At 44.7% G+C, this 18,193-nt stretch overlaps 1 protein-coding gene across 1 annotated transcript in view; it reads left to right on the top strand.

Annotated features, from left to right (window-relative positions):
• TEX11 (testis expressed 11) overlaps positions 1–18,193 on the top strand; it is a 142,235-nt gene that overhangs the window by 100,264 nt on the left and 23,778 nt on the right. The window contains exons 22-25 of the mRNA XM_077827052.1: positions 175–261; positions 2,467–2,537; positions 14,459–14,575; positions 15,923–15,995. Of these exons, the coding sequence (XP_077683178.1) occupies positions 175–261; positions 2,467–2,537; positions 14,459–14,575; positions 15,923–15,995 (348 nt within the window). The remainder of the gene's footprint in view (positions 1–174; positions 262–2,466; positions 2,538–14,458; positions 14,576–15,922; positions 15,996–18,193) is intronic.

Here is an 18,193-nt window from a genome sequence, read left to right as displayed (position 1 = left end):
CTGTGAGCTCTCTCTAAATATATTAGATCAAACCTATGAGTGGTACCCCACATGCTGAAATACTCAGATTTCTGAAGCCCCAAAAATGTGTGTTATAGTTAATATTGGGCATAGGAAATGCAGTTATTCTGCTCAGGAAATGTTTCATATCTATCAAATGACATGTTTCTGCAGCACATCAGAGACTTGCTGAGTCTTTCACAGAAGGGAGTATGACACTGGACATGAGGACCCGTGAGGCTCACTGGTTTAGAAAAATAGGTGAGTAGCACTGCCAGCATGTAAACAGAGGGAGGAAAGGGCAAACGGTTGGGAATAAAAACCAGTTTGTGAAGAACTAACACTTGGTGATCTCTGACTCTTCCTGCAGCAAAGTTTTGACTTACAGAATAAATTTCTTATGGAAACTTAGGGCTTGTCTACACTTAACGGGGGATTGACATGCGGCAATCGATGCATCGGCGGTCGATTTAGTGGCTCCATTGAAGACCCGCTAAATTGACCGCAGATCGCTCTCCCGTCGACGCCTGTACTCCACCTGAACAAGACACGCAAGGGGAGTTGACGGGAGAGCGTTTCCCAACGACATTGCGTAGTGTGGACCCTGCGGCAAGTAGATCTAAGTACGTCGACTTTAGCTACGTTATTCACGTAGCTGAAGTTGCGTAACTTAGATCTATCTCCCCCCATAGTGCAGACAAGGCCTAAGATCTGATTTAGGGAAGGCATGACCCAAGGAAGAGGGTAACATGCAGGTCAGAATCTGCAAATCACTGTAGAATCTGAGCAGCTGATTGGGCCAGTTAGATACTCAGATTCTTCAGTGATGGGAATGACACAACTGTCAAGAGGGATAGATCACTGATGAATCTTTATGGGAGTGGTATGCTTAATTCTCTTCTGAATGTACTTGTCAGGATAGAAACTGTATGCAGAGCAGTCTGAAATGATTGCCTTTTATGGCTCTGGGGATGGTATTGGATACTTTCAGCTAGATTCTGTGTAAATCTGTAGTAAATCCATTAAAGTTAAAGGAATTATTCTAGTTTCATACTGGAGTAATTTAGATCAGAATCTGGCTTTTCTTTATTCAACTTGATGTGAATGGATTTAATGGCAGAATGATTAGTTATTGAAATAACGGATTTGAAATCATGAATAATCTATATTAATAGCATCTACTGACAGTATTTCCTGCTGTTGTTAAATGAGCCCTATGACGGGTTCAATCACAGAGACCCCCTTGGGACTGTCACCTGACATGCTGAAGTTACGTCTGAGCCCGTTTTCTCTGCCAGCTTGGGACTCCAGAACCCTGCCTTGTTGACCCAGACACGCTAGCCTGCTGCAATACAGACCCAGGGCTGGTCCATGCCCCCAAAGCTGCAGACTTTAACCAAAAACTGCTCAGCAGGTCACCTATCTCCAGCACCCAGACACCCAGCTCGCAATGGGATCCAAACCCCAAATAAATGCGTTTTACTCTGTATAAATCTTATACAGGGTAAACTCATAAATTGTCCACCCTCTATAACACTGATAGAGAGATATGCACAGCTGTTTGCTCCCCCAGGTATTAATCACTTACTCTGGGTTCACTAATAAACAAAAGTGATTTTATTAAGTATAAAAAGTAGGATTTAAGTGGTTTCAGGTAGTAACAGACAGAACAAAGTAAGTCACCAAGCAAAATAGAGCAAAACCACGCAAGTCTAAGCTAATACATTAAGAATTTGTTTACAGGTAAAATCTCACCCTTAGAGATGTTCTAATAAGCCTCTTTCACAGACTAGACTTCTTCCTAGTCTTTCCCAATCTTTCCCCTGGTACAGTCCTTGTTAGTTCCAGCTCAGGTGGTAATTAGGGGATTTCTCATGACTGGCAGCCCCCTTTGTTCTGTTCCACCCCCTTTTATAGCTTTAGCCCAAGGCAGGAATCTCTCTGGGTCCCCACCGCTCCTTCTAAATGGAAAAGCACCAGGTTTAAGATGGATTCCAGTATCATGTGACATAGTGACATGTCACTGTAAGATCTCATTCTTCATTACACAGGAAGGCTTGCAGGTAAATAAACCCATTCACAACCAAATGTCCGAGTCAATGGGATCCATCAAGATCCTAAACCACCATTAATGGCCCACACTTTGCATAATTACAATAGGGTCTCAGGGTAATTCTTTCATATTTCTAGTTTCAGATACAAGAATGATACATTCATACAAATAGGATGAATATATTCAGTAGGTTATAACATTTGTAATGATACCTTACAAGAGACCTTTTGCATAAAGCATAATCCAGTTACATCATATTCACATTCATAAAGCATGTGGAGTGCAACGTCACAAGTCCCATGTTTAAAATTTAATACTGGGCCCGAAATGCCTGTCACTGGAGATTTTATGGGCACAGATTATACCAGGCTGAAGGTTTTTATTCTAGTCTCCTGTTTTATTTATTTTATGAGCTTGGAACTTGGCTGTACAGTTCGAGAACTGCCCAGGAACAATGAGGGATTTCTTTGTACTGTCATTCAAGGTATGTGCTCTGCCTAGTATTATCTGTGATGTGATAGATGATGTCGTGCAGGTGGCTTTGTTACAAGCTCCAAACAAATACATCAGATGTTTCCTTAGAGCAGTGCTACTCAAAGTGGGTCCGCGAGCCACCGGCTGCCAGTATGCGCGCACATTGGAAAAAAAAATTGTCGGTCCCCCACATCAGATAGCTTGAGAAGCACTGTCTTAGAGAGCTTCAGTTGGGTACCCTGGGGGTTAGATGCTTTGGTCACACAGAGGAAAATCAGTGACAACTTCAGATTTTGGAATTATAGTCACACTTTACGTTATGTGGTTTAAAAACTGGAATTCAAAACATTTAAATTAAAAGGACAATTTCAAACACCAGGTGATGACTGAAATTTGGCCACTGATGCAAATCTATTACACAGACAACTCTTCTCCATCTCCTCTGCATGCAGAACTCCCTTTTAACATTATGGTTTATATACATGTTAATAGAGAGGGGCCCCAAAGTTGTTAGACCTCTGATATTGTAAATAATCCTCTGGTTTAATTAATACGCATTGTCCAGTGTACTACACCTGATTAATTACTAAGAACCTAATTGTTAAGGTTCAACCATCATCCATTCAGTAGGCTATTCATGTACTTATCAATTACATACACATTATACCTCAGTAAATACACTTTTAATAATCAGTTCTTCAAGTAGTGTCCTGTTGGGTGCTCCACTTCAGGTATACTCCCACCCCTTGCACCTTTAATCGGAGGTTTTTGGTGGTGGTGCCTGTTCGGCCATGCACACACCCTATGGTTTCTTGTGCCCCGTGCTGAGGCTATACATGGTTGCACGGATAAGCTACCCTCAGTTTCTTCTCAACCGTCTCTGCCTGAGATGGAGCACTAGTGTGCCTGACTTTCAAAGTCTCTTAGCCTAGTTGCCCTTCTTTAGCTTCTTGTTTTTTCTTTAGTTATTTCATTTACTTTTTATTTAGGAGTTTAGGGGGGACTTTCTCTTGATCCCTTTTCCCTTTTGGGAGGGAGACATTCCCCTGCTACATACTGTTGTCCTGGGATATGCTAGACTCTCCAGGTGTCAAGTGATGCATTTCTTGCCAAGAGGCCATCCTTGTCAGTGACGGGCATTCCTGTTGTATCTGCTGCGTGGGAGAGTCTCAGATCCTCCAAAAGTAATCCATCTGCACTTCTTTTTAGGGCAGGGCAAGAAAAAACCAGGACCTAAAAGTGAGACTCCTAATGATGGAGCATTCCCTCCAACCAGCCTCAGATCCAGGCTTGCCCCCCAGACATCAGTTGCTGAATTAAGATAGTGCCATGTTCATCTGGGTCTACCTGAGATAAATCCATGGAGAAGACCCATGGAAAATAGTCATTCTCCACAGAAAAAGTCAAACGCAAAAAAGACCTTGGTCCCTGCAGAGCAAGGGGACCTCATGTCCCACCCTGGATATGGCTGTGGCTCCAGACATTCTTGGTATGGATCCTGTGCCTGGGGTTCTGGGCTTAGCAGAGAAAAAGGGCAGCAAGCATGCCTCGGTAACTAAAACCTTTGGTGCCGCACAAGCAGGACACTGCCTTATCAAATCATTCCACCTCTAAGATAACGGAACCCACAACTCCTTCAGTACTATCTACATCTAAATTGACCACTGAGATACCGCAAAGACACAATGCCTCTCATATGATCTTGGCACCCCCCAAGGCATTCTCATTGGTATTGTCCACTTTGACTGGAGTGGACTTGCCAGAGCAGCATATATTCTCGGTACCGACAACAGAACAGGTCCTCGCACTCCAAACCCAGCCGGTACCTCAGGAGTTTGGATTCTTGCTGGATCTGTTTGTTTCGGAGGAGCTGGCGTTTCCCTTGTTAGTTGGTACTGAGAGATTATTGGTACCGAGACAAGCCCAGTCACCAATGTGGGACATTTCTCCAGTACCACTTGATTCTCACTTGCAGAGTATGCTGGAACTCCCCTTCTTGAAGAGGAGGAATTTTCCTCCAATTCGAATATTTTGATCTAGGATTCCTCTGACACTTCAGACAAGGGATTTCTATCCTGGCACTTTTGAGAAGATGGGGGAGTTGCACCAAAGACAGCCCCATGTTCCCCCGACCTGGTTCAAGCACCAGGTGATGCCATCACCAGTGCCTTTTGGACCTCTCCAGTGGCCATATTGGGATCCTTGGGCGACATATCCTCAGCAATTATCCCATGCCCCTCGTCTTTCTCATGGGGAATACAGAGTGACATGCTCCCCTACTCAAGCTGTGCCTCCTCCATTACCTCAGGCACAAAAATCTTTTAGCAGGAGGCTAGGGTAGAGAAAGAGGGAACTCCCCAAACAAATATTTCTTCATCTTCCCCAATGAAGTGGCTATGCTTCCCCACTGACTGTGACTGATGACTTCACACATGTCCAATAGTTAATGAAGCATGTTGCGGAGTCCCTCCATATTCCCTTGGAAGAAGTCATGGAGTCACAACATAAGCTTCTGGACATCCCCCAGTGGACTGCCTCTACCCAAGTTGCCCTGCCTATTAATGAGGCTCTGATGGATCCTGCAAAATCCATCTGGCGGACTGCTGCAACAATTCCGCTGATCTGTAAATGGGCCAATAAGAAATAATATGTCCCAGCTAAAGACTCTGAATTTCTGTTCATCCGTCCAACTCTGAACTCCCTACAGCAGTGAACAAATGTGCCAGACAACATTATGCAAAGGCCACACCATATGATAAGGACCAAAAATGCCTCCATCTATTTGGCAGAAAGACCTACTCATCCATGACTCTTCAATTTAGGATCATCAACTCTTAAGTTTTTATGGCTAAATACCATACACTCAAATTATGCCAAATTCATCACTTTTATTGAGCATTTGCCGGGTGATCAGCATGACCAGTTTCAGGCTATTATTGACTCGTGTCATCTGTTAGCTAGAACATTGCTACGTCTCGTTGGATACATTCGACGCTGCCGCTCTATCCATCTCTACTGCAGTAATCATGAAGAGGGCATCCTGGCTCCATATGTCTGGATTCTCAAGGGAGGTCCTAAACACTGTTGAGGACCTTCCCTTCAGTGGTCTCAAACTGTTTTCTGAGTTCTCTGATGATTTGCTGCATACTTTTAAGGATTCCAGAGCCATGCTGAGATCTGTCAGGATTTACAGATCTACAAACAAACGAAGGTTTAGTAGATCCCAGATGGCTCAAAGATCCCAGCATGCTTCATTCTCAGGATCCCAGAGACTGTATGAACTGCATAAGAAAAAATTGAGATTGCAGATAAAGGAACCACTTGCTCCCTATATGCCTGCTGCTGAACCATCATCGTCACTTAAGCACTACTTTTAATGGCCTGGTCAAGGTCCTGAAACTATCCCACAACACTGAGATGCATGTATACCATTTTACCTGTCTTTCACCTTTTGGAAACCATCTCTCCACTTTCTTTCTGCATAGGAGAGACTCACATTGGACAAATGGGTGCTGGAGGTTATAAGATTAGGTATGCTATCCATTTTACCTCCCTCCCCTATACCCAGTTCCCTTCCCTGTCCCTCTGCCGGGAGCCCTCTCATGAGCCCCTGTTAAAGCAAGAAGTTGACTCACTTCTACAAATGGGTGCTGTAGAACCAGTTCCTGTTCAGCACACAGGGAAGGGGTTTTATATTAACCACTTTCTAACCACTTCCTGAAAAAGAACAGAGGGGCAGAGAGTCATTTTAGATCTAAGGCAGGGGTCTCAAACACGCGGCCCGCGGGGCTATTACCTGCTGCCCGCCAGCTCCCCGCAGTCCCCACCCCCCAATGTTTACCTAGAGAGGCTCCAGCCCGACGCGCACCGGGGGCAGGGCAGGTTCCCTGCCTGCCTGCCCTGCCCCCACACTGCTCCAGGAAGTGGCTGGAACCTGGGGGAAGGGGGTGCCCGGGGTCTGTGTGTTGCTCTTGCTCCAGGCACCGCCCCCAGCAGCTCCCATTGGCCTATGGGAGCTGCTGGGGACGGTGCCTGGAAGCAACAGCAACGCATAGACCCCTGTGCCCCCCCCCCAGGTTCTGGCTGCTTCCCGGAGTGGCGTGGGGGCAGGCAGGGAGCCTGCCCTGCCCCTGGTGCGCACCAGGCCAGAGCCCGTCCCCCGAACCCTTCTTGCAGCCGAACCCCCTGCCCTGAGCCCCCTGCTGCACCCCGCACCCCTCCTGCACCCTGACCCCCTGCCCTGAGCCCCCGCCGCACCCCTTCTGCACCCTGACCCCCTGCCCTGAGCCCCCTGCTGCTCCCTGCACCCCAACCCCCTGCCCTGAGCTCCCTGCCACACCCTGCACCCTGGCCCCCTGCTGCACCCCTCACCCCTCCTGCACCCCACACCCCAACTCCCTGCCCTGAGCCCCCGCCACACCCCTCCTGCAGGTGGTGGAGGAGGGGGTGGAGTTGGGGTGGGGATTTCAGGGAAGGGGTTGGAATGGGGGCAGGGAAGGGGTGGGAAGAGGCGGGGCAGGGGTGGGGCCTCATGAAAGGGTTTGAGTGGGGGCAGGGCCGAGGGTGACGTGTGCGGAGATGTCAGTAATGCGGCCCTTGGGTCAATGTACTAGTCCTCATGTGGCCCTCGTGGTCATTTGAGTTTGAGACCCCTGATCTAAGGGCTTGTCTACACTGGCACTTTACAGCACTGCAACTTTCTCGCTCAGGGGTGTAAAAAAACACCCCCTGAGCGCAGCAAGTTTCAGTGCTGGAAAGCATCAGTGTGGACAGTGCACTAGCACTGGGAGCCGCGCTCCCAGCGCTGGTAGCTACGCCCCTCGTGGAGGTGGGTTTTTTAGAGTGCTGGGAGACCTCTCTCCCAGCACTCTGCAGTGACTACACAAGCCACATTAAAATGCGGTCGCAGCAGCGCTTTAGCATTGTGAGTGTAGAGTAGCCCTAAGAGTCCCCAACAATTTTGTTAGGTCTCAAAAATTCAGGATGGTATCCGGCACAGCTGTAATTCTGTCATTAGAAAGAGGAAAATGGTTTATGACCCTCGATCATAATAGGATGCTTATTTTCATATTGCAATTCACCTGTCTCACAAATGATTCCTGTACTTTTCAGTAGGCCAGAATGACTTTTAGTATTGAGTACTCCCATTCGGCCTTTTGTCTGCCCCAAAAGCATTCTCAGCGGTGCTGGAGGTGGTCACAGCTTACCTCTGACATCGGGAAATTATAGTTTTTCCATTCTTTGAAAACTGGCTGCTCAAGAGCTAGTCTTACAATGAGGTCTTTGACACCATAAAGATGATGAGGCCCTATTCCATGAGCTAGGGTTGCAGCTCAACATTGAGAAATCCATTCTGAGCCCAGTAGAAAGAATAGAGTTCATGGGAGTCTCCTTGGGCACTATTTCAGACAGGGCTTATCTTCCCTCCAACAAATTCTTGACATTAGAAAATCTCATCTCAAAGATTCAAGTCAGTCTACAGACATCAATAAGAAGTTGTCTTCAATTACTCAGACCCATGGCAGCCTCCACCTTTGTGATGCCATATGCCAGCTTCCAGACGTGGTTCAGTACTGTTTATACTCTGAACAAACACAGTATGAGCAAATTAGTGTTGGTCCCTCATCAGGTACAAGGCTCTCTCAATTTTTGAAGGGACCCAGACAATGTCTGCATGGGGATTCTGTTAGTTTTACTTACTCCCTCTATCAGCGTAACAATGGATGCATCCCTGATGGGTTGGGGACACATTTGGGAACCCTCACCACCCAGGGCAAATGGTCTGCCCAAGAGACGTGACTGCACGCCAACCTCCTTAAACTGAGGGCAGTCAGGAATGCCTGTATCTGTTTCCTGCCTGTAATCAGGAACAAATCTGTAAAGATTCTGACAGACAACATAGTTGGCATGTTCTATATCAACAGATATGGAGGAGCCAGGTCCCCTTCCCTTTGTGCCAAAGAGGTAAAGTTCTGCAAATGATGCATAGCCATTTCCATCCTTATTTTGGCAACTTACCTTCTGGGGATACAGACCAGCTTAGCAGATGACCTTGGTAGGCATTTCTCCCAGAACTACAAATACGAGTTGAATCCTCAAATTCTCAGTCAAATTTTTCAGACTTGGGTTCCCCCCCCGAAATAGATCTCTTTGCCATGGTGACCAACAAGAAATGCAAAAAAATGTTTTCAAGGGGGAACTTGGGTACTCTCTCTTTGGGAGGTGCCTTCCTCCTTCCATGGACAAGAAACCTTCTATATGCTTTTCCCCCAGAACCATTTATTCTGAAAGTGATCAGCAAGATCAAACACAACAAAGCCAGAATTATATGATTTGAGCAGGGGGTTGGACTAGATGACCTCCTGAGGTCCCTTCCAACCCTGATATTCTATGATTCTGTGATTCTATTTTAATAGTCCCAACATGTCCAAGACAGAGATGGTATCCTTACCTGATTCACCTAGGTGACTGTCAGGTGATCAGCCTCCCTTCCATTCCTCATCTTCTTTCCCACGGCACCGGCTGTACTTTTCATCCCAACCTGAAGATACTTCACCTCAAAGCTTGGCTCCTTGATGGTTCATGGGACTAGAATCAACTTGCTCCAAGAAGGTAAACAGGTATAATTGAACAGTGGGAAAGAGTCCACAAAGTACACTTATCTCCGCAAGTGGAAAAGATTCAGCCTGTGGTGTGTCCAGTGAGGTGTTCCTTCGGTTTATTCTTCTCTCTCAATCAGTCCTTGATTAGCGCCTACAGCTAAAAAGATGGAATTATCTATGAACTCTATCTGGGTCCACTTGACTATAACAGCTTTTCATTTAGTAGCTGAGGGATTCTCATTCTTTACCCATCCTACAACTGTAAGGGTTCTTAGAGGATTGGGGAACATTTTTCACCTAGTTAAGAAACCCACACCTTTCTGGGATTTGAATTTAGTACTTAAATGCCATATGAGGCCTCCTTTTGAGCCAATGGCTACATCTTTCCTCATCAGTTTATCTTTTAGACAGCATTTTTGGTTGCTTTCACCTCAGCTTGTAGGGTGGGAGAAATAGGGTTTCTATGGCAGATTCTCCATTTTATAGTATTTTCTAAGGATAAAGTTTCATTATGCCCACACCCTACATTTTTACCCAACATGTCATATAAATTTCGCATCAACCAGGTTATCCACCTTCTGTTTTTTCCCCAAGCCTCATCAGATGAGAGAGGAGGCAGTTTTGCACACTTTGAATGTTAGGAGGGTGGTAGGCTTTTATGTAGACAAAACTAAATCACTCAGGAAATCACCCAGACTGTGGCTATTGCAGATAGATCCAAAGGTTCGGCGATTTCCACCCAGAGACTCTCTAGGTGGATCTCTGACTATATCATATCGTGCTATAAATCGTCAGATATATAGGTTCCTTCTAGAGTTTTGGCCTGTTCCACAAGATCTCTATCTACTTCTATGGTATTACACAAGAATGTCTCTATTCTGGACGTTTTGTAAGGCTACTATTTGGTCTTACATACATACCTTCTTCAACCATTATTCAGTGGTTTAGTCTTCTAGATGCTGCTGTTGGAAATGCTGGGTTGTCTTGAGTCTTGACTTGGCTCTGAAGTTCCCCTCTCCAGCCTCGGGTACTGCTCAGTAATCACCTGGTAAGCACCGTAGGGGCCCTCCTGAAAGAAGGAGAGGTTACTCACCCTGTGCAGTAACTGGAGATGTGTCCCTCTACACGCGCTCCACTACCCATCCTCCTTATTCTCTGTTTTGGAGAATCCTCTGGGGGCATCATAGTAGAGAAGGAGCTGAGGGCGGTTCGCCCGGGCAGCCCTGTATAGCCTCAGAGTGGGGGATGAGGAAGCGTAGGGCACATGCACAGGCCGAATCGGCACTATCACCAAAACTCTCTGATTAAAGGCGCCTGGGGTGTGAGTACGCCCGAAGTGCTGCGTCCACAGGGACACGTCTCAAAGAAATCCACGTACTGTACAAGGTGAGTAACCTCTCTTTATTCATACTCCTGTAATTATCCAAATAAACTTACACTTCGTTATGTATAAAATATACCAGAAATATGTTGTATTACAATTACCTGAAGTCTGGTCTATAAACAACTCCTCTCTGTAGAACTGGGTTCTGTACAGGACAGGTTCATCCCAGCCAGCTACCTGAACACTTGTGACTTGAGGCTGAAGCTAAAAGCAGGGTTCTAGGAATACTGTTTAATCTTCAAAACTACACAACCATCTGTCAATCCTGATTTCAGAGCAAGTGCAACATTATCTGTTCTACCAGTAAAGGTGGGCAAACAAGGGCTTCTTTAGCTGGGAAAAGCTGTCAATGAGAAGAACACAGACATGTAGTTTAAGCCCCAAATCTATGAGGGGAAGGATATTTCCAGATATCTTAGACTTACTGAATAATTTAAGGTTTCAGAGTAGCAGCCATGTTAGTCTGTATCCACAAAAAGAAAAGGAGGACTTGTGGCACCTTAGAGACTAACCAATTTATTTGAGCATAAGCTTTTGTGAGCTACAGCTCACTTCATCGGAAGAGCTGCTATTTGGTGGAGGTTTGAAATAGTGTGAACTCCCGCAGTTACTGTAATGTCCAACCCCTTCTGGGATAAATGGACATGCAGTATCTGTGTACTTACCGCCCAAAATGTTGTGATAAATGTGTCCTTCTCCAGCACCTCCTAGTGCAGGCACAGCATGTGTGTGACAGTCAGAGTCCCATCGAAGATTAGTTTTCATTGCATCTTCAAAAGACTCTGATTTTCAGACTATTGTAGGGATGTCAGGCTGGGACAACTGACTTGTGGAGATTTCAAAATTCTCAGTGAATCACATATTTGAATTCTGTTCAGGTTCTAATATATCCCTCATCATAGTAGTAATTGAGCATCTTCCAGAAGTGTGGTAAGCGATGTGACTAGACTCTGTCATGTGTGGTTCATTCTTTCTGTATCCTCTCCCCAGGGAGGAGAGTTTCTGTGTCTGGGGGTTATTTCTTTTCTTCAAAGTAATGTAATATATTAAATGTACACTGTGCTCTCTGTTTATATTAACAAGGCAGGTAGAATTGTACCTTGCACCAGGAGTGGAAGGATAGTGAGGGTTATGATGGTCTTTAGTGCCTGTAGGTGTATGTTCCACAGTTCGATATTGGCCCCTGAGAAAGTTCTGTCTCTTTCACAGATGAACCTTACCTATGCAATTTTATTGTATTGTAGTTTTGGCCCTCATCCCAGACTTTAGGCTCTAAGGCATTGTGGGAACAAAGGGTTGAGTGCCTTAAAAAGTGACTGAATGAATATCCATCAATGTGAGAGAGAGAGAGAGAGTTTGGATTAAACTTATTTACACTAGTCTAAATCTGGCGTAATTTTATTGAAATCATTAGAGTTATTCCAGATTTTCACTGTTCTAACAGATCAGAATCTGGCCTAAAGACTTTAAAATCTGTCTTAAAATAAATTCAAAATCAGGGAGTTTCCCCTGGAAATAGTGAGACTTGCCAGATCCACACATACAGCCCTTAGAGTCATAGATTCATAGATATTTAGGTCAGAAGGGACCATTATGATCATCTAGTCTGACCTCCTGCACAACGCAGGCCACAGAATTTCACCCACCACTCCTGCGAAAAACCTCTCACCTATGTCTGAGCTATTGAAGTCCTCAAATCGTGATTTAAAGACTTCAAGGAGCAGAGAATCCTCCAGCAAGTGACCCGTACCCCAGGCTACAGAGGAAGGCGAAAAACCTCCAGGGCCTCTTCCAATCTGCCCTGGAGGAAAATTCCTTCCCGACCCCAGATATGGCGATCAGCTAAACCCTGAGCATATGGGCAAGATTCACCAGCCAAATACTACAGAAAATTTTTTCCTGGGTAACTCAGATCCCACCCCATCTAATATCCAATCACAGGCCATTGGGCCTATTTACTATAAATATTTAATTACCAAAAGCATGTTATCCCATCATACCATCTCCTCCATAAACTCCCTTGTTTGGGAGGTGGGAGCCTTTTGCGTACTAGAGACACGTTTAAAATAAGTGTTGCCATTTTCAGAATGGGAAGGCATATTTGGAGGTTGTACAATGTTCCTGTAAACAAAAAATGTCTGTTAATTTCAGCTCTATACAGACCATGGGAAAAAACAATGTCTGCCCATCAGAAAAGGAGAAAGTGATTTTGAGAGCTAGCAATACAGGAAAAATATAAAAGAATGATTGAGAGTATCCATTTAATGTATGTGATGTTATAGCCTTGTTGGTTCCAGGATATTAGAGAGACAAGGTGGGTGAGGTAATATCTTTTATTGGACCAACTGCTGTTGGTGAGAGAGACAAGCTTTCGAGCCTAGAATTATAGAATCATAGAATATCAGGGTTGGAAGGGACCTCAGGAGGTCATCTAGTCCAACCCCCCTGCTCAAAGCAGGACCAATCCCCAACTAAATTATCCCAGCCAGGGCTTTGTCAAGCCTGACCTTCAAAACCTCAAAGGAAGGAGATTCCACCACCTCCCTAGGTAACGCATTCCAGTGCTTCGCCACCTTCCTAGTGAAAATGTTTTTCCTAATATCCAACCTAAACCTCCCCCACTGAAACTTGAGACCATTACTCCTTGTTCTGTCATCTGCTACCACTGAGAACAGTCTAGATCCATCCTCTTCAGGTAGTTGAAAGCAGCTATCAAATCCCCCCTCATTCTTCTCTTCTGCAGACTAAATAATCCCAGTTCCCTCAGCCTCTCCTCATAAATCATGTGTTCCAGTCCCCTAATCATTTTTGTTGCCCTCCGCTGGACGCTTTCCAATTTTTCCACATCCTTCTTGTGGTGTGGGGCCCAAAACTGGACACAGTACTCCAGATGAGGCCTCACCCAATGTTGAATAGAGGGGAACGATCACATCCCTCGATCTGCTGGCAGTGCCCCTACTTATACAGCCCAAAATGCCGTTAGCCTTCTTGGCAACAAGGGCACACTGCTGACTCCTATCCAGCTTCTCGTCCACTGTAACCCGTAGGTCCTTTTCTGCAGAACTGCTGCCGAGCCATTCAGTCCCTAGTCTGTAGCAGTGCATGGGATTCTTCCATCCTAAGTGCAGGACTCTGCACTTGTCCTTGTTGAACCTCATCAGATTTCTTTTGGCCCAATCCTCCAATTTGTCTAGGTCCCTCTGTATCCTATCCCTACCCTCCAGCATATCTACCACTCCTCCCAGTTTAGTGTCATCTGCAAACTTGCTGAGGGTGAAATCCACACCATCCTCCAGATCATTAATGAAGATATTGAACAAAACCGGCCCCAGGACCGACCCTTGGGACGCTCCGCTTGATACCGGCTGCCAACGAGACATGGGAGCATTGATCACTACCCGTTGAGCCCGATGATCTAGCCAGCTTTCTATCCACCTTATAGTCTATTCATCCAGCCCATACTACTTTAACTTGCTGGCAAGAATACTGTGGGAGACCATATCAAAAGCTTTGCTAAAGTGAACCTGAAGAAGAGCTCTGTGTAAGCTTGAAATTTTGTCTCTCTGACCAGGAGAGGTTGTTCCAATAGAAGATAATCCTCACCTGCCTAGTGTCCCTTTAAGTAAAATGTGTCCCCCAGTTGTGCTGTCAGCATTGCTGCTGCTGTTGTATAAACCCAGGACAAAACAGAAAGGCCCAGAAGGGTCAGCTTCAACGGAAGTGATGTAATCAGTGCTCTCCAGGTGGAAAAAGATGAGTGGGAAGGAAGGAAATGGTACTTGAGCCTCTGGAAAAGTGTCACAAACAGTGGGAGATAAAGGAAAAATGGAAATGATAAGTAAACTGCTTTCTTTCTGTCACTGCAGTAGAAAATGTTTCTTTCTTTGTTGATTGCTAGCCGTGACCTGGCAGTATCCTCGCTGACTATTCATGTTTCTGTTTTAGTTCTCCCAGTTTTGTCCATCTGATACAGCTGTTCTGATTGCCCAGAAGACATGCTTGCTGTTGGCTGCAGCAGTTGATCTGGAAATGGGGCGATGCAGTTTAACACTCACTGAACAGGTAGAGTGCTGGCCCTTTACATATGGGGCAGGTGAACATCTGGCTTTTAATGTACCCTAAACATAGCTTCTTTCGGTGTTTTATAATTCTCAGTTATTTCACGTAGGACGGGAGCTTGAAAATACAATCCTTTCACAATATAGAGTAAATTTTCATGTTGCTTTACAACCAATATAAGATATTGGACCAAATTCTCAGCTGCTGTAAATTGATTTTGTTGACTTCAATGGAGCTAAATGGATGTACACTATCAGAGGATCTGGGCCAGTGTCCCTGCCCCAAGGAGTTTACATTACAATCTACATTAAGATAACATGTATGAAGGGGTGATGACAAACCAGGGTGGAACAGGAAGATTAAGACTATAGCAGTAGGATTATGCAGTTGCTGAGGTGGTGATGTGAATATTATGAAGGTCACAGTTTTTATTTTCTGATGCATACACACACCCTGGAGGAGAATATTTACATTAATAGGTTGTGGAAGAAGTACAGAAATCTGTTGAGTGGTGATAAGTGCAAAAGTTTGCTGAGTGGGGTTCAGTGCTTGGGCCTCTGTCTTTTCTGCAGAGAACACTGCACAGAAATAGGTTTCTTTTTTAAAAACACTCTGGGAGTGACTGTCCTACGAGTACTAGTCCTAATTGTGACACTACGCTCTTGCCTTTGCACCTCTTTGACAAGGAGTGAGAGCCCAGCCATGCAGAACAGACCAGTGCTGCTAGTTGCTCTCATTTTGTTTGCAACCTATGCATGGCCCTTCTTACAGCTATGTATGGTGTCAGGTCATAATACCATTCTGGATTCCAGGGTTTGATTTCCGGTACAAATATAGGTGATAATGCCCTCTGTTACTCTGCCAAGGGGCCTGATGTTCAATTTCTCATTCCTGGTCAGATTATCGTGCCCTGTGCTACTGCTGTGCTGGGAACTTGGGTTCAGTGTCTGATACCGGTCTCTTACTCACTAGACAGGCTGCAATCATTGTACTGCATAGACAGGAATGTTCAACTTTTTTGAGAATGTCTTGCACTCAGTAGCAATGTTTTCTGGCTGATGGTTCATATAAGCCATGTCCCTTAGAGTCGTCTTAGTGCTATGTGTCTGGACCAATGGAGCCTCAAGTGTGATGGATCCTTGATGCTTTGAATGGGGTGTAGAGGTCTCTCCTAAAGAAGAAGAAAAAGAAAACTGGGTGCAGATGATGCATTAGAGTTAGCCTGGCTTTTCACTTATTATGTAGCCAGGTACTCTGGAGGCTTCTCTACTGTAGTTTGCTGTGAGATTTATATTCATGTTTCTTTTTAAAAACATAGTTTAAAAATAATGTATTAATTTTACAAAATAGATTGAGCTTCTGTCTCAGGCCCTTCATCACATCCAGGCATGCAGGGAAATCTGGAATGTTCTGAAGCTAACAGGTAAGTTAGAAATTCTGTTTGATTATGTAGTATAGCAGTACTTAGAGCCAATGACTAGAGCAGCCTGTACAAAAATTCCCAGGTTCTTTAAAACAAAAGCTTACTCTGCCAAACCTGTTTCCTTGCACTGTGCAGTTTAACAGGAGAAAAAATGCCTAGATTTCCCAATTTAACTAAAGTGGCACATTAGGATTCAAATTCATGGATTAGGTACTGTACCAAAAGTCAGAGAACTATCTGATGCCTTTTCTTCTCTGGATCTCCAGCAGGAAGAGCATACAGGAAGGCTCTGGGGGGCGGGATAGCTTAGTGGTTTGAGTATTGGCCTTCTAAACCCAGGGTTGTGAGTTCAATCCATGAGGGGGCCATTTAGGGATCTGGGGCAAAAATTGGGGATTGGTCCTGCTTTGAGCAGTGCATTGAACTAGATGACCTCCTGAGGTCCCTTCCAACCCTGATATTCTATGATTCTAAAAGAAAAACTTGTGTGGGTTCATGTGTTGTTTTCTTGAAGATAATAGAATAAGGATAAGATGTTAGTGTAAACTTTCTCTTGCCATTGCAGGCTCATTATGGGGCACTAAAATGCTCAACATAGTTATAGTGCAGGTGGGAAAAGTAACTTTATGAACAGGACAGGTATTTCAGTATGCAGCCCTCTCCGGACTGAGAATGAATCCCTCTTCTCTTCTCCCAGGCTCTAACCTGACCTGAACCTGAGCTCCTCTAAGTAGGAAGAGGCATATTTATATGGTTCAGCCCTGCCTCTTTTCATTACCACCAGCCAGTGACAGGGTTTGTTATATGCCTGCTTTCCATTAACCTGAGTAACTTGAGTCACTTTCAACTTTCTGTGTGTACCTACATGGCGGCAAGTATTCCTGGATTTTCATAAGTGATCTCTCTTCTGCCAGCCATCTCCACCCTCTGACAAACAGAGGCTAGGGACACCATTCCTTACCCATCCCAGCTAATAGCCATTAATGGACTTAGCCTCCATGAATTTATCCAGTTCTCTTTTAAACCCTGTTATAGTCCTAACCTTCACAACCTCCTCAGACAAGGAGTTCCACTGGTTGACTGTGCGCTGTGTGAAGAAGAACTTCCTTTTATTTGTTTTAAACCTGTTGCCCATTAATTTCATTTGCTGACCCCTTATTCTTATATTATAGGAACAAGTAAATCACTTTTCCTTTTTCACTTTCTCCACACCACTCATGATTTTATAGACCTCTATCATATCCCCCCTTAACCTCCTCTTTTCCAAGCTGAAAAGTCCTAGCCTCTTTAATCTCTCCTCATATGGGACCCGATCCAAACCCCTAATCATTTTAGTTACCCTTTTCTGAACCTTTTCTAATGCTAGTATATCTTTTTTGAGATGAGGAGACCACATCTGTATGCTGTATTTAAGATGTGGGTGTACCATGGATTTATACAAGGGCAATAAGATATTCTCCGTCTTATTCTCTATCCCTTTTTAAATGATTCCTAACATCCTGCTTGCTTTTTTGACTGCTGCTGCACACTGCGTGGACGTCTTCAGAGAACTATCCATGATGACTCCAAGATCTTTCTCCTGATTAGCTGTAGCTAAATTAGCCCTCATTGTATATTGTATGTATAGGTGGGATTATTTTTTCCACTGTGCATTACTTTACATTTATCCACATTAAATTTCATTTGCCATTTTGTTGCCCAATCACTTAGTTTTGTGAGAGCTTTCTGAAGTTCTTCACAGTCTGCTTTGGTCTTAACTATCTTGAGCAGTTTAGCATCATCTGCAAACTTTGCCACCTCGCTGTTTACGCTTTTGATAAGTCCCTTTTCTCTTTTCATGAGTCCCTTTGCACATGCAGTGTAAAATCTACAGGTACTGTTTTATATGCAGTTAATTAACCCCTTCAGTACCATTGGGATAGGGTGAAACACACAGGACAAAACAATACTCAGATAGGCATCATGATGTTTTCTTACGATGATTATCACACAATTGAACTGATTCAGCCTATATCTTGTGCAGCACTCGAGAAGTTAACAGCTCAGGGTGGCACATACATAGTTTTCAGCAGGAGATACATACTTGCCATACTGAGTGTGTGAAACTGGGGGTGGGCAACCTTTATTGAAGTGCTGGTGGGAACTGAAGTGAATCTGTTAGAGTGGGTCACATTTAGTGGAGTCACTGTGGTGATAAA

Source organism: Eretmochelys imbricata, chromosome 9, assembly GCF_965152235.1.
Source record: "Eretmochelys imbricata isolate rEreImb1 chromosome 9, rEreImb1.hap1, whole genome shotgun sequence".
In the NCBI taxonomy this organism is placed as follows: domain Eukaryota; kingdom Metazoa; phylum Chordata; order Testudines; family Cheloniidae; genus Eretmochelys; species Eretmochelys imbricata.
This window is presented reverse-complemented; position numbering and strand designations above follow the sequence as displayed.